Source organism: Panthera onca, chromosome E3 (assembly GCF_046562875.1).
Source record: "Panthera onca isolate mPanOnc1 chromosome E3, mPanOnc1 haplotype 2, whole genome shotgun sequence".
Lineage (NCBI taxonomy): Eukaryota > Metazoa > Chordata > Mammalia > Carnivora > Felidae > Panthera > Panthera onca.
The window spans coordinates 39,240,531-39,257,746 of NC_138354.1; the positions used below are offsets into that span (position 1 = coordinate 39,240,531).

General features: G+C 42.7%; 2 protein-coding genes and 1 pseudogene across 2 annotated transcripts; all 3 read right to left on the reverse strand.

The window, feature by feature from the left end:
* Positions 1-1,533: 1,533 nt before the first annotated feature.
* On the reverse strand, positions 1,534-3,563 carry LOC144614780 (olfactory receptor 1F1-like). Its single transcript, XM_078440184.2, has one exon. It carries the CDS (start codon positions 2,996-2,998, stop codon positions 2,063-2,065), a length of 936 nt encoding a protein of 311 aa, XP_078296310.2. The 5' UTR covers positions 2,999-3,563; the 3' UTR covers positions 1,534-2,062.
* Positions 3,564-8,499: 4,936 nt separating this feature from the next.
* On the reverse strand, positions 8,500-9,711 carry OR1F1 (olfactory receptor family 1 subfamily F member 1). The gene has a single exon (XM_078440182.2). The coding sequence runs from the start codon at positions 9,439-9,441 to the stop codon at positions 8,500-8,502; it is 942 nt and encodes a 313-aa protein (XP_078296308.2). The 5' UTR covers positions 9,442-9,711.
* Positions 9,712-12,769: 3,058 nt separating this feature from the next.
* On the reverse strand, positions 12,770-12,869 carry LOC132689817 (U6 spliceosomal RNA; annotated as a pseudogene).
* Positions 12,870-17,216: the final 4,347 nt, after the last annotated feature.

Sequence of the window (17,216 nt, forward strand, 5' to 3'; positions counted from 1 at the left end):
GGAGGTGGCAAAGCAAAGGGGGCAAAAAGACACAAAAACAAGCGTTTTAAGGAGCTAATGGGGTAGTGAGTTTTAAAAAGAAACAAATGCTAAACAAGGCCACATGCACAGAAAAATCAAGCAAAATGACTCAATAGCAACACTGTATTTTGTAAAATTATATCTTCAAATTAAAAAATACTGAATGTTTCAATAAATGGTTACTAATGTGGCAAATGGACTAGACCCTAGTGCTTAACCTTTTGTTACACAACAGGGTAGATCTGTTCTTTTCCTTTGTTGTCATTCTGCTACAATTATTAAAAGATGTCTCAGGTTGGGTTCTCAGAAAGCACATGCTTTTTGTTGACCTATTCAATGTTAAAGGTTTGCTTGTGTAATATGGGTCAGGAGCCAAGATTTTTATGGTGCCCAAGGTGAATAGTTTCTGTATGTGATCCCTGAACATCCACAATTTTTAGAGGGCCCTAAGGGCAAAGAGGAAAAGCGGAGAGGAAGCAGCAATAAACAGACGACACAGAATCACGTACATAATAAGTCAAAGAGGAGTTTCCTGTGGGAACTCAGGAGAGAGAATGAGAATCTGAGCCTAGAGGAATCATCAAAGGCTTCCTAGGGGAGATAGCGACTTGGATCTTGAAGGTTCAGGGAAGGTTTGGCCCTCGGATAGAAGGACTAGGCGCCCTGAACAGATGACATAGCAAATGTTAATCTCTTTCTCCAAAATCAAAGGAACATCTTATGCTAAATATACTCCCATAAGGCAAGGCAATCAAATTGGGTGATGAGACACTGACACAGATTGTTTCTGCCCCCCCTCCCCGCCAAATTAATATGTTGAAACCTAACCCCCCAATGTGTAGTATTTGGAGGTGGGACCTTTGGGAGTTGACTAGGTCATGAGCTGCAGAGCCTTCATGAAGGGATGAGTGCCTTCATAAAACAGACCCCAGAAAGCTCCCTCACCCCTTCCACCACATGAGGACATAGAAAGAAAAACCAGGAAGCCGGCTTTCATCAGACACGAAATCTGCTGACACCTCGATCTTTAAGAAATAAAAGTTTGTCGTTCAAGCTACCCCAGTGTATGGTATTTTTGTTAGAGCAGACTAAACGGACTAGTGAGAGCACTAAAAATTATGAAGTGTTCTTTGGATTCTATGTGACGCTAAGAAATGTACCTTGAGCCAAAGGACGGGCTGTCTCAGCACAGGAACACTTGAGCCCAGAGAGAACCTCAGTGAGTGGTTTTCACCTCTATTGTTATTACCCTCAGTAGACATCAGATTTCCTTTTGGGGGTTCTAGGCTCACTCTTTTTTTTAAATGTTTATTTCTATTTTTGAGACACAGAGAGAGAGAGAGGAAGCACAAGCAGGGGGAGGGGCAGACAGAGAGGGGCACACAGAATCCCAAGCAGACTTCAGGTTCTGAGCCATCAGCAGAGAACCCAACAATGGGGCTCCAACCCATGAACTGTGGAGATCATGACCCCAGCTGAAGTCGGATGCTGAACCGACTGAGATGTGCCAAGGCTCACTCTTGATAATGAGCAATCATCCAGTAACTCCAAAGCAGCATGATGGTCAACTCAGAAAATTACACTAGAACCTCCTGCAGACATTAAAGGGGAAAAAAATACCAATTCCTGGATCCCACTCCAGAAAATAAGATTTAATTGGTCAAAGTTGGGTCCAACATCTGTATATACGCTGTCAAAGCTCCCCAAGTGATACTATCATGTATCCAAGATTGAAAAAACACTGCCTTATTCTGAGAGCATTTCCAAAAAAGGAAGTGGGGAAAAAATTATTACATGTAACTTTTTAGCGCGATCACCCAGAAATGAAAAACTTGTCCTTAGGCAAAGCAATATGAAATACAATAATTAGAAACAAATAAAATTACCTATTTAAAGGAACAGGGTTGTACTTAAGTCTGAGTTCATTCATAACTGTGTACTGAGAGTATTCTAAGTTCCTTGCAAACACTTTGATTACTACATTCAGTGAATTGGCAAAGATTAAAATGTTGGGAATGATAGGTCCATTCTACTGTCATCACTAAGAGCATATCTTCCTGTCCACCATTTTTCGTAGGGCCCCCTTCAAGTCCCTGTTCCTCAGGCTGTAAATGAAGGGGTTCAGCATGGGGGTCACCACGGTATACATCACAGTAGCTGCTGTGTCCTTCTCAGAAGAGTGTGAGGACAGAGGGTTGAAATACACAGCAATGATGGTGCCATAGAAGAGGGAAACCACGGCCAGGTGCGAGCCACAGGTCGAGAAGGCTTTCCATCTTCCCTTCATGGATGGGACTCTCAGGACAGCGCAGGTAATATGGACATACGAAGCCAGGATGCAAATAAATGGAGAGATCATGATCAGAGAACCCTCAGTCAGAATCATCACCTCATTGAGGTGGGTGTCAGAGCAGGACAGTTTCAGGAGGGGAGTCACATCACAGAAGAAGTGGGGGATGGCATTGTCTGCACAGAACGAGAGTCGAGCCATCAGCAGGGGATGCAGCAGGACATCCAGGTTGGCAATGACCCATGACCCAGCAACCAGCAGGGCACAGAGCTGGTGGGTCATCTTTGTCGAGTAGTGTAAGGGGTGACATATGGCAACAAAGCGGTCATAGGCCATCACAGCCAGGAGGAAATTGTCCATGTCAGCAAGCTCAAAGAGAAAAAACATCTGTGTGAGACACCCAGAGAAGGAGATGGCCTGAGTCCCAAGGATGTGGTTGGCCAGCATCTTGGGGACGGTGGTGGTGGAGAAACAGATGTCCACAAAGGACAGGTGGCTGAGGAGGAAGTACATGGGGATGTGCAGGCGGGGGTCCACGCAGATGGCCAGGAGGATGAGCAGGTTTCCCAGGACCGTGGCCAGGTACATGCTCAGGAAGAGCGCAAAGAGGGCCTGCTGCTGCTGGGGCTGCCTGGAAAGCCCGAGGAGGAGGAACTCGGAGACACTCGACTGGTTTGCTCCTCTCATGAGGCTGGACTCAGATAAATAGACAGCAGTGAAATCAGATACCTATAGAGGGATCGTTAACAAATCAGACTCCAGGCACGATCACTTTTGCAAATCAGTTCATAGAATCGCTAAGAGGATGTGCCCGTCCAACCCATACTCCCAACTTCCGAACAGAGTTCTGATGTTTTTCCTACTGGATTCACTAATCCTTACTTTGTATTGAGAAACACACAGTAGGGGTGCCTGGGTGGCTCAGTCAGTTAAGCGTCCTACTCTGGGTCAGGTCATGATCTCACAGCTCCTGAGTTTGAGTCCTGACTTAGACTCTGTGCTGAGAGCTCAGAACCTGGAGCCTGCTGTGGATTCTGTGTCTCCCTCTCTGTCTGTCCCTGTCTTGGGCTCTCTCTCTCTCTCTCTCTCTCTCTCTCTCTCTCAAAAATAAATAAACATAAAAAGAAACAGAAACATTAACACTTAAAAAGAGACAGATATCCACACACCTGACTCTATGTGTCTCTGCTTACATTTCCTAGTTCTCCCCCTGACCCACTCAACTCCTATATAGTTCATAAAGAGATGAGAGAAAAAACCGATTATTACTGGGTTCTTCCTAAGTAACATACGATGCCACTCTGGCATTAACTTCCTCTATTTGGAAGATAGAGCAGAGGAAGTTTCTAAAAAAAAAAATATATATATATATATATATCTTGATAGAAACCAATGTCTCTACTGCTGTCATCTTACCTGAGGGAGTTTGGGGCTATTGCTACCATGTGTTATTCACCTCTGCATAACTGGTCAACACCTCTCTTCATTGTAGGGATTGGAATGTCTTGCAAACAGAGGTAGGTACTGAGTGACTGAAGAGCAGGGGGTTCATGGTCTTAGTCCTCTGTTTGGGAAAGATGTTTGGGGCAATCACAGAGCAAGCATTTACAGGAGCTTCACATCCACTGGGACCAGATTCCCTGAGAGCCTCATTAGAGAGGAGAAAAGAATGATTGTCTTGCCAACTTTTGGCCCTTTGGACGAAACAGTAATGACAAAGAATACTATCTAAGGTTTTATTGGTAACCCTTGAGACAGAACATGGAAGATACTAGAAATGACGCCAGCTTGATGGAGACAAGTCCCAGACAAAATTCTCCTGGACCTGAGTGATCTGGGCCTGTGCACATATATGTGTGAAAATTCAGTTATTAAATCCCTGTCCTTCTTACTTCCTCTTTTAAGACCCTGGGCTATTCTTTCGTTTCCATATAACTCTGGTTTTCTTAGGCCTACTTATCTTCAGAGAAGATGAGTGATGCCTGATCTTCTCCATTTTGCAGATGGGAATGTTGAGAGCACAATACAGAGCTGAGCATAATCCATCATGGCATCATGGATAAAGGATAGCCTGATTCTAAGGGATGTTGTCTCCAGGAGAACTCAGCATGCTGTCATTTGCAAACTCCAGGCCTCAGGGGCAGATACCTTTGGGATTTCAATCCAACTTACATTGTTTTACCTTTTTTCCTGGACAGAAGCTCCTAATCCAAATAGTAGTAACTGTGGGGCCCCAGACGCCATTTTTGGTCCATATGCCCTTTCCTTCACCATAGCTGATTGGACCAGGGTATTTGGAACTAGGATTGAAGGAGAGCCAGTCCATCTCATTATGTGGCTTGGCTGGAATGTATAGATCCAACCATCTTCTGCCTGCCCACTGCCATCTGACGGACTGAGAGGCAGAGAAGGGTTGAAGAAATAAATATAGAGAAAGAAGATATTCATTGGAGAAAATCTTCATGGTGTTCCAATTCTGGGATCGAGTGTTTTCCTGACGATTGGTTACATTCCAGCATGTTTCACTCTGGGTTCTTGCTTGCAAACAAGAAACACCAATAGTGGTTAATTTTAGCAGAAAAAGAATATTGATTCCATCAGTGAATGAGTGGATAATCAACTCGTACTCTATATGACCTGAGCTGAAATCAAGACTTGGCTGCTTAACTAACTGAGCCACCCAGGCACCCCTAAGTGACATTTTCAAAGTATATAATATGCAATACAGCCTTGTGGTTGAGCATATGTGCTCTGGTCAGCCAACATGGCTCAGCCCTCCTTATTGTTGTCAGAGCATCATCATAATTAAAATGATAAATGAAGAAGTAGGAAACAAAAATATTCAGAATTCAGGTTTTTCTGATACTTTTTCTTTCTTCTTGATCATCTTCTGCATTTTCCAAAAACTTTTTTCAATAAGCAGTGTCAAGAACTATAAAGGGTCTGAGACTTTACCCTGCTTACAAGTTAACAAGCTAGTCTGCAAATTTCACGGCAAGTGGCAGAAGACACAAAACTCTTGGGTCCGAGACAAAGGACTTTATTACTCACACGAATAATAGGACCCAGCGTATCAGCATTTATACCAGTTCCCTAAGCCCCAGTTCCCACGGAATGACATGAATAAGGCCAGGCAGCACCTGTGTACATAGTGGGCGATTTAGAGGAGAGGACGCCCAACCTTAAAAAATCAAACCTTTGTAATTGGCAAAAAGCCTTCCTGATGTTTCCCCAGAAGAAAACATTATATTTATTAGAGTGGACAGTGAAAAACCCTCCATTTGCTCTGGAAAGGCACCATTTTCATCTTCCAAGGCCACTCACTATAGAAACATTTTTGAAGAGATTATATAGAACAGAAGCACTCACTGTCACTGCTCACAAAATGTACAGAAAAACAAGAGACCCATGGAATATTGTCTCCCATCAAACATGTATTAATTTTATACTCATAAAGTTTTATTTGTTTTTTAACAGTGAATAGGAGACGGAGGCTTTCGTAGTTGAGTAATTTCAGGTGAAGTATTGTATTCCAATTTTTTCTCATGTACTAGAAGAAAAAATAAATAAAAAGAACAACCTGACAAGCAGGGAAAGAATCCTTCATCCAAGTCAACTATTTCAGAAAGTCCAAGAGAACGAGCCAACACAGTCCAAGAAAAAGTAGAGATAGGGATTTCATATTAACCGTAAGGAGTATTTGATTAATATTAAAAGGATTAAAGAGAACAAAGATCTTTCTGTTACAAAAAGATACAATCCATAATAAAGGTACAACCTTCATGAACCTCTGTGGCCTCCAAAACTTTACATCAAATAGGAAAAGTAAAAGTTATTAATAGATAGAAAAATAGTTGAAATGTTCATTATAAAGCCTTACAGATCAATCAATAAAAACACTAAGTATCAGAATATTATCATCTTCATATACACGTATTTGAATTCTATCTTACAGATATAGCTATATCTTAGAAACAAACCAGATTGAAGTCCATGTCATATAAAAAGACAGACCCCCCCCCCTCCAAGGATTCAGAGAGGGTGTCAAAGGTAGAAGGGTAAAGATGAGCTGGTGTTCTTGGTTGACACAGTGGAGCGGGAAGCCCCTGTGGGTGTAGCCACCATGGCCCAGAGTCAGACTTCAGTGGAGAATAAAGTAAATTTGTGCTCGGATAGCTGCAACCTGAGGCCATAGGAGGGTGCAAGAGTTGTCCCCAAAGGGTTGTGAGCCACAATCATCAATGTTGCAGAAAAAAGGTCTACAGCAGACCACACAAGACTGAGATTCAGGAGCTGCACTGTTTGCTAGTCATTCACACAATCATGCCAATGGACGGGTCCAACTTCCGGTTCTCTCTCTTCACCTGGGTGGGGAAAGGAGGACTGGCTGATCCCTCTGAATGAGCTTCTGGGTGCTTTGACACCAAGAAAGAAGGACTGGATACCCCTGATAATAAGTGACAGGTAAGGTGGGGCAGAAATAATGAAGACATAAAGAAGTTCTGACCTTAATTTCTATTGCAAGCTGAAGAAATTGGTCAGGGAGGCTACATGTGGGATTAAGGGACACAAACAGGGAATTACGCACCAGGAAGTATGTGGCAGCATTTCTTGTAGTACCGAAACACTCGAAATTGTTCAGAGTCAGGGAATGCATTCGTGAATGGATCAAATATTATGTGGCCATTAAAATCACATTTCTAAGACTTCTACTGACATGGTAAGAAGGAAGTGGAAAATTGGAACACAAAATTATATGGAAAGATTTCAGGCAACTTTTCTAAAATTATATCCACAGGTGTATAACAGCAGCCATCTTGGAGCAGCAAGACTGCAGGTTATTTTTGCTTTATTCTTTATGATTTCTGGTGCTCCATATTGTGCAGGGCACGTTAGGTATTACCTAACATTGGTTTAAAATGAAGCAATTTTTAAAACTCCTACTCAAGAAATAATGTCCAAATTAAAAGCTAAGGCAGCATGCATTCACCCTTTTATTTTTTTCCTTTAAGCTAGGCTTTGGTCTGGGAGCAGTGCCAGGCACTGGGGTACAAGGCAAATACTATGTGAACTGGGGTATGGAAGAGTTCGTAATCTGTGGAAAGCACTTGTTGGAGTGGAAGAATAAACCAAAGGAAAAAAGAGAGAGCTCAATAATCAGAAGAGAGAATCAGGAGCCATCATGGATGACAAGGTGACATTTGACTTGCTTCTTGAAAGTGCAGGAGGGTGTTGATAGGGGGTGTGTGTTCCTTCATGCCACAGAGAAGAAAGTAGGGGGAATTGGTCCAGGCAGAGGGAACAGGAAGTGTTCATTTGCTCCCCTGGAATCAAAGACTGCCCTACTGACCCCACGCTCCATGGTATGAAAGCCAACCAGGATCCTCGCCATCGAAATGTTTCCCCGTTCTGTGCTGCTTTGCCTCTTGAAACTCTGGGCCACTTGCCCACCTGGGCCTCTGAGCCTCACCTGAAATTTTATTACCCACTTTAGTCCTCATATTTTACTCTATTCTTTTGCCTGAGTCTCAAATCTTTTTTTTTTTTTTTTTTTTGAGTCATCTCTACACCCACGTGGGGCTTGAACTCATGACCTGAGATCAAGAGTTGCAGGCTCTTCTGAATAAGCCAGCCAGGCATCCCTCAAAACTAATTTCTGTTATCATTCCTGTGACCCAATTTTTATGACTGACCAAGACAGAGGACATGTAAGGAATACAACAAGGACCAAAGATTCTCCACTCTGACTGCACATTAGAATCATCTGAGGCTTTTTAAATCTCAGTGTTGTGGCCCCACCCCCAGAGATTCTGACCTATTTGGTCAGTGTTGGATCTTGGACATCAGTGGACTATAAAAGCTTCCAGGTAATTCTAGTGTTCAAAAATATGTGTCACCTGTATCCTTCCGGACAGACCATTTAAAAAGGAAACACTTGACTTAGGTGTAAAATAATTCAAAAGTTAGTCATTAAAAAAGAAATCTCATTACTGGTAGATGCAGCAGGAGTACAGGTGAATTCAGGCCACAGGTAAGTAAGTAAGTAACAATTGCCATCTACATTCCCCTAGCACAGACATGAATAAGTTTGTTTCCAGACTCCCTTTGACAAAACATCTGCTCTCTGATACTCAGTTGATTAAAAAAAAAAAAAGTTTTCATGAAAATGAGATTCAGCTTTGATTCTCTCATCGCACAGAAAATGTCTTTCTTCCAACCACTTTTCCAAGAGCCCTTTTCAAGTCCCTGTTCCTCAGGCTGTAGATGAAGGGGTTCAGCATGGGGGTCACCACGGTATATATCACAGTAGCTGCTGTGTCCTTCTCAGAAGAGTGTGAGGACAGAGGGTTGAAATACACAGCAATGATGGTGCCATAGAAGAGGGAAACCACGGCCAGGTGCGAGCCACAGGTCGAGAAGGCTTTCCATCTTCCCTTCGTGGACGGGACTCTCAGGACAGCGCAGGTAATATGGACATACGAAGCCAGGATGCAAATAAATGGAGAGATCATGATCAGAGAACCCTCAGTCAGAATCATCACCTCATTGAGGTGGGTGTCAGAGCAGGACAGTTTCAGGAGGGGAGTCACATCACAGAAGAAGTGGGGGATGGCATTGTCTGCACAGAACGAGAGTCGAGCCATCAGCAGGGTATGCAGCAGGACATTCAGGTTGGCAATGACCCATGACCCAGCAACCAGCAGGGCACAGAGCTGGTGGGTCATCTTTGTCGAGTAGTGTAAGGGGTGACATATGGCAACAAAGCGGTCATAGGCCATCACAGCCAGGAGAAAATTGTCCATGTCCACGAACATGAACACAAAATACATCTGTGTGAGACACCCAGAGAAGGAGATGGCCTGAGTCCCAAGGATGTGGTTGGCCAGCATCTTGGGGACGGTGGTGGTGGAGAAGCAGATGTCCACAAAGGACAGGTGGCTGAGGAGGAAGTACATGGGGATGTGCAGGCGGGGGTCCACGCTGATGGCCAGGAGGATGAGCAGGTTTCCCAGGACTGTGGCCAGGTACATGCTCAGGAAGAGTGCAAAGAGGGCCTGTTGCTGCTGGGGCTGCCTGGAGAGCCCGAGGAGGAGGAACTCGGAGACACTCGACTGGTTTGCTCCTCTCATGGGGCTAGAAGCTGGTGCCCAGAGGCAGACAATGCAGGAAAAATTCAAAAGCCTTGAAAATGATGGTCAAGGTTGTGCAACTAAGAAGACTCCTAGGAGAAAAACTGAGTGACACAGGTGAGGCATTAGAACCCTGCTCCCTGTGTGTTTTGGCCACTGATGGCCTTTTTGTGCGTGCATTCTTTCAATATCAAAATGAGGGCCATGCCTCTGGAAGGACATTGAGAGATTGGGACAGTGGTTTTGTCCGGAAATTCTTTGTATGTTTGAGTTTTCTACCATGATCACGTATCTTTAAATAGTGTCATAAATCACTAAAGATATAAAAATATTAATAGAGACATTAATATTCATAGTACTGGAGAACACACGCTCTGTGGTTACCACAGAGACTGAAATATAGTAAGCATACGCCTTAATAGAGGATATTGATGTCTTTGTTGTCATTAGTGGTGTTGCCCTAGAGAACATTTTTCAGTTGCATCATCTCTAATCCGGACATGCTACACATTGTGAAGATGTTTCCTCTGTAGATGTTATCAGTAATCACTCAGAATGGTAACATTGCTGCTGCTTCTTCCTGGGCTCACATTTTCTGAGCAATTTATGGAGCTCTGAGCCAGTCCTTCTTGGTTATATCCACGGAGCTCCCTCTAGTCTAACTTGTAAAATGGAAATGGAAATAATCCAGACATATGGGCAGACACTCGGCCAATTGTTTTTCCTTACAGTTCAGGTCTCATAAACAGACAAGGCATAGATGGTCATATATGACCGCAAGGGATGATTGATGATCTCAGAACTGTTTCCTTGGCTCCACTTAAAAGAAAGATGTAGCGAGGCGTGCCCCTGCAAAGGCTTCCACCTTAACAATCAGTGATTGGTAAAGCCCCACTGATCTGACTCTTACCCGGAAAGAAGGGCAGTTATGACAGTCACCAGGAGTCCCAAGCTTGCTTCACTTTTCCAGACCTGGCCAGAGATTATTGGTTTGAGGGGAATGGACTTGTCACTGGGGTTTTCAGGCTAAGTCTGCATGAACAAGGGCTAAAGCACAGAGACTCAACCCTTGGTGCAGGAAGGATGTTTGAGAGAATCAGAGGGCCAGCTCTTTACGAGAGCCACCATGGCCACTAGGGCCATATTCCCTAAGAGACTCATTAGAGAAAAGGAGCAAGTAATTGTCCCTTTTCCTCCTCGGGCTCTTTTAGGTCCAACACTGGTAATAAAGACCTATTGTCGGAGTTATGCAATTACTGCTTTAGGGCTTGGCAACAATCTTGGGGGAAATCATCACCAAGAACTTTTCTACTAGAGAAAACTTACGGTCCTATATTTTATACTCCACTCCCACTGGGGTGGTGTCCTTGTTAGGAAATATACATGATGCTACATATTAAGAGAATAAACTTTGAATTCACACAGCTGTGTCCTTAATTCCCAGATCTGCCATTACCGGTTGTGTAATCTTGAGAAATCTATCAACCTTCACAGAATCACAAAATAATATTCACCTTGTACAGTTGTGTAAATGAAGTAATTTGAGTTAAACATCTCATGACCCTTAACCTCATCGATGCACTGGGCTCGAACCATGTCCAGTACGTAGAAGCTAAAGATGTTAAGTGATATTTACATCTATCGTCCTCTGCTCAGTCATCTGCGTTCTGGATAAATATCATTTGTAAACAGTGTCTTGTGTTTCTCTTCAGATAGCAGTAGTCATTTTTATACAGGGTCAGCTGACAAGTTTTTTATCCTATATTCTATATTTTTATTATATATTTAATTTGAGGTAGACTATGAACCATTATTGAGTCCATTTATAAATTAGTATAACATGGGTGCCAATGAGGAACATAGAATTTTTGAGTCCAGTAAGTATCACCACATAGCACTGAAGGCAAGATCTGGCTTTAAGGCGCCCATAAAGCTTTTGGTCTTATGCACTGAAAAATTTACTTTCCTAAGTTGATAATATTAAAGAGTTACTCTTAAAAACCATCCACCTCAATCAGAAGTGCCAGTTGAATCACTAAAAAAAGTCTTCTGGAGACCAGTGTTACTCTAACTGATCTTACACTTAGGTTATTTATAAAGAATGTATTCTTCATGCTGATTATGATGTCTTAATAAATATCATTCACCTGTCCCGAGTAACTCAAGGTAAGAACTTCAGGGCCATAGGAATCCCCAGGTCTCCATAAGATACATGTTATCGGATATCAAGTTCTGTACATTCTATCTCCAAAAATTGGCCTAAAACCACCTCACCATGTGAATTATCAAAAATCTGTGGAGGAGGGGAAAGTAGTCACTGGATTACTAAAGACACTGTTTGCAAGCGACAGAAAACCAACTCCTACCAGTTTAAGAAGTGGAATCTATTGGCTGATGTAATTGCAAAGTCCAAATTTCTTGCAGGTTTCAGGCAGGGCTAGATTCAGGGACCCAACTAATGACATCAGGACATGTATTTCTTATCTCTCTATTCTGTTAGCTTCTGTTTGACTTCGTTCTACAGACTGTGTCTCTCCATGTGGCAGATAAGATGGCCACCAGTACCTCCAAACTCACATCCTCCTAAACTAGCAATCGCTGGGCACATAGAACTTCTCTCTACCCATGTTTTTTTTTTTTTTAATTCTTTAAAAAAATTTTAAGTTTACTTATTTATTCTTGAGAGAGAGGGAGAGAGAGAATCCCAAGCAGGCTCTGCACCACCAGCACCAGAGCCTGGTGTGGGGCTCGAACCCATGAGCCATGAGATCATGATCTGAGCCAAAATCAAGAGTCAGACACTTAACCAACTGAGGCACCCAGGTGCCCCCTTTTAAAATTATTTTTTGGGGCACCTTGGTGGCTCAGTTGGTTGGGCGACCAACTTCGGCTCAGGTCATGATCTCGCAGTTTGTGAGTTCGAGCCCCGCATCGGGCTCTGTGCTGACAGCTCAGAGCCTGGAGCCTACTTCGGATTCTGTGTCTCCCCCTGTCTCTGCTCCTCACCTGCTCACGCTCTGTGTCTGTCTCTCAATAATAAATGCATGTCAAAAAATTTTTTAATTATTTTTTAATGTTTTATTTATTTTTGAGAGAGAGCATGGGAGCAGAGAGAGAGGGGGACAGAGGATCCAAAGCAGGCTCTGTATTGACAGCAGCAAGCCTGATACGGGTCTTGAAGTCACAAGATCATGACCTGAGTCAAAGTCGGTGCTCAACTGACTGGGCCACCCAAGCACCCCTAAAATTATTTTTAAAGATTTATTCCGTTTCCAGTGTAGGCACCGTGGAGTGGTTCAGAGGTTTGGAATGAGGCTTCGCAATTTTTTTTAAATATGGAAGCTTCACGAATTTGCGTGTCACCCTTGCACAAGGGCCATGCTAATCTCTGTATCGTTCCAATTTTAGTATATGTGCTGCCAAAGCAAACATGTGATTTTGTTTAGTAAACTCTACCCCCAAAATAGGACTCAAACTCAAGGACCCAAGATCAAGAGTTGCCTGCTTTATCGACTAAGCCAGTCAGGTGCCCCTACCAGTGTTTATTTATTAACTTCAGGTGAGACCATGATAATTTCTTCTTGGGTCATATGCCCAAATCCGAACCAATCATTCTGGATGGGAGAGTAGGATGTTTTGGTAGTCTTGGGTCTCAAGCCCAATGCATTCCATGTGGGAATCCAGTGATGTACATTATCATCATGACTAAATGTAGGCAGGGAGGAGTTTCCCAAACAGATACAAAGAATGGGAATGGGAAGGAATGTCCTTGAACAAAAAATCTAGTTACTAAGATCCACTCTTTGCTCCAACAGCTGAGTTGTACAAAGGATTGGAGAAGGAACACGTAAGACAAAAAGATAAATTAGTAAGCTGTTCTAAAAGGTGAACTAAACAAAAAACAAAATCTGCAATTAATGATAACCCAGTATCAGTGAGCACTCCTAGCACCTAGATCTTGGCTTCTAAACACCATTTCCTATTAAAAAGAATTAGGATTCCATAGAGAAAGGGCTGATTGCAAGTCTGGGCAGGAATAAGATAAGGTGGGTCTAGCACATTATATGTATGTAAGTAAATAAGCAAATACTCAAAGTTCAATGAGAACATTTCTAAACTGCAAATGACATTCAAATGAACCACTATATCCACACATTTTTCTTTTTCTTTAGGCTTGAAATTTTTCAAAGTAAAGATATGTGAATAAATAGAGATCTTTAAAAAGGAATAAAGATGTGATATTGAAAAGACTCCCCCCCACTGGCCAAATTTGAAACAATTTGGGCGTCAAATAAATAAATAATAACTATAAGTAATTACAACACTTTAAAATATTAAAATCTAGGAATCAGTAATAATAGTATAAAAAAGAGAAAAATATAAGGTAATTTGTTCTAACTGGAGGTGAAAATCAATAATTAAAGGGAAAGAATTTAGCATGTACTCTGTCTTTTAAAAATGATCTGAAGTTCATCTTGGGTTCATTTTGGGGGGAAAGCTCTTCTTTACAGAACAATGCCAATTAAGAAATATAGAAAAATGAACCCACAAACATATGGCCAACTAATCTTTGACAAAGCAGGAAAGAGTATCCAACGGAATAAAGACAGTCTTTGCAGCAAGTGGTGCTGGGAAAACTGGACAGCGACATGCAGAAGAATGAACCTGGACCACTTTCTTACACCAGACACAAAAATAACCTCAAAATGGATGAAAGACCTAAATGTAAGACAGGAAGCCATCAAAATCCTGAAGGAGAAAGCAAGCAAAAACCTCTTTGATCTTGGCCGCAGCAACTTCTTACTCAACACGTCTCCGGAGGCAAGGGAAACAAAAGCAAAAATGAACTACTGGGACCTCATCAAGATAAAAAGCTTCTGCACAGCAAAGGAAACAATCAGAAAAACTCAAAGGCAACCAACAGAATGGGAGAAGATATTTGCAAACGACGTATCAGATAAAGGGTTAGTATCCAAAAATCTATAAAGAACTTCTCAAACTCAACACCCAAAAAACAAACAATCCAGTGAAGAAATGGGCAAAAGACATGAATAGACACTTCTCCAAAGAAGACATCCAGCTGGCCAACCGACACATGAAAAAATGCTCAACATCGCTCATCATCAGGGAAATACAAATCAAAACCGCAATGAGATACCACCTCACACCTGTCAGAATGGTTCACAATAACAATTCAGGCGACAACAGATGTTGGTGAGGATGCGGAGAGATAGGGTCTCTTTTGCGCTTCTGGTGGGAATGCAAACTGGAGCAGCCACTCCGAGAACGGTATGAAGGTTCTTCAAAAACTTAAAAATAGAACTAACCTTCAACCCAGCAATTGCACTACTAGGTATTTATCCAAGGGTGCATGTTTCAAAGGGACACATGCACCCCAATGTTTACAGCAGCACTATCAACAACAGCCGAAGTATGGAAAGAGCCCAATGCCCATCGATGGATGAATGGATAAAGAAGATGGGTTATATATACACAATGGAGTATTACTCGGCAATCAAAAAGAATGAAACCTTGCCATTTGCAACTACGTGGATGGAAATGGAGGGTAGTATGCTAAGCGAAATTAGTCAGAGAAAGACAAATATCATATGACTTCACTCACATGAGGACTTTAAGATACAGATGAACACAAGGGAAGAGAAGCAAAAATAATATAAAAAACAGGGAGGAGGACAAAACAGAAGAGACTCATAAATATGGAGAACAAACAGAGGGTTACTGGAGGGGTTGTGGAGGGGTGATGGGCTAAATGGGTAAGGGGCACTAAGGAATCTACTCCTGAAATCACTGTTGCACTATATGCTAACTAACTTGGATGTTAAAAAAAAAAAAATGAAATGAAATGAAATGAAACATTCCATGTAAAAAAAAAATGATCTATCTTATGTTGTCTAATTTTACATTCACATAAAAATAAAAAAAGAAATATAGAAAAATGATAGAACTAAGAAACCTTCATTCTTTAATTCCCAGTGAAATAAGTGATTGATACAATGATTATGAAGGAATGTTGAAAGCAATATGTCATAGAGGCATTTGGGTGGCTCAGTCACTTGAGCCTCCGACTCTGGATTTCAGCTCAGGTCATGATCTCACAGTTCATGAGGTCCAGCCCCATGTCAGACTCTGCTCTGACAGCGTGGAGCCTGCTTGGGATTCTCTCTCTCTTTCTGCCCCTCGTCCACTTGTGCGCGTGCTCTCTTTCACTCTCAAAATAAACTTTAAAAATTGTTTTTACAAACTCACTACCATGACCATCTTTCCCAGTGACGCAACCTTTACCAAGCTCTCAGATAAAATCACTAATACCTCCAATTCCAATACAACACCATAGGATTAATGGAAGCCTTCTCCTTTCCCATTTCCATCACTGAGAAATCTGGTTCCCATTAACCTCATTGATTAACCCCAATATATTAACTTATTTGTTTAGCTCCCTGTACATAGCCCATTTCCTGACCCCACCAAGCTGCCTTCTAGGTTGGCCACAGCAGGCTGATTTCCGGCCAGCCCTGTACCTGGCCCTGTGCCAAACTAGCCCTCCTGTCTGATCTCAAATGAGAACTGTTTGCACCAACGTTTATGGGCTTGATTCTCTAGACAACCATATGGCCCACAACCATAAGACACTGGACATAGGGGGGTATTTTCAGTCGTCATAACTATGGGTGCTACCGGCATCTAGAAAATAAAGTGCAACAATGCTGTTAAACATTCCACACTGCACAGGAGAGCCCCCTACCACAGAGAATGATCTGGCTCACGGTGTCAAAAATGCTAAGGTTGAGAATATAAAAATCTAATTTAAATGATATAGGACTAGGCACATCAATAGATCTGAGTCTTGCCAACTTAAGAAGTTTCATTCAAGGACATCTACTGGGCATGTATTTGAGGCAAGTCGGCATTCTCGCCCTCCTCTGCTGCCTAGTGTGCAAGCCTAGGGACGTGGACGTGCACACAGCCCAGCAGGATTCGACCCAGGTCTCCTGGTCAGCAGGTGGCTCAGGGACTCCAAGGCCCAGGATCCTGAGGCAGGGGCTCAACAACAAAACCCACCCAGCAGGAATACGTCTCCACACTGAGAGCTTGTGTCTCCCATAAGCTGTAGGTCCCAAAGGGGCCCGAACATACCCAAAGCCACTCGCCTAAGAGAGTCTTCATTCACTCAAGTGTTTATTTTTTTTTGAAGCGTTTATTTATTTTTGAGACAGAGAGAGAGCATGAATGGGGGAGGGTCAGAGAGAGAGGGAGACACAGAATCCGAAACAGGCTCCAGGCTCCGAGCAGTCAGCACAGAGCCCGACGTGGGGCTCGAACTCACGGACCGCGAGATCATGACCTGAGCCGAAGTCGGATGCTTAACCGACTGAGCCACCCAGGCGCCCCGCTCAAGTGTTTATTGAGCACCTACTATAAGCCCCTACTGGTAATACCGCAGTTAGCAAAATGTTTTGTTGTTGTTGTTGTTGTTGTTTAAGTAGGCTGCACACCTGGTGTGGAGCCCAATGCAGGGCTTGAACTCATGACCCTGAGATCGAGACCTGAGCTGAGATCAAGAGTTGGTAGCTTAACTGACTGAGCCACCCAGGAGCCCCCAAAATTAATTTTTAAGACAGAAGAAAAAAGGGAGCCGGATTCCAGATCAGAGGAAGTTGCTGCTTTTCATTTTTGTTTTCTTCCTCACCAGGCTCCAGGTCTGCAGCTTAAAAGAGCACACCCACATTTAACCTGAATACAAAACACACTAGTCA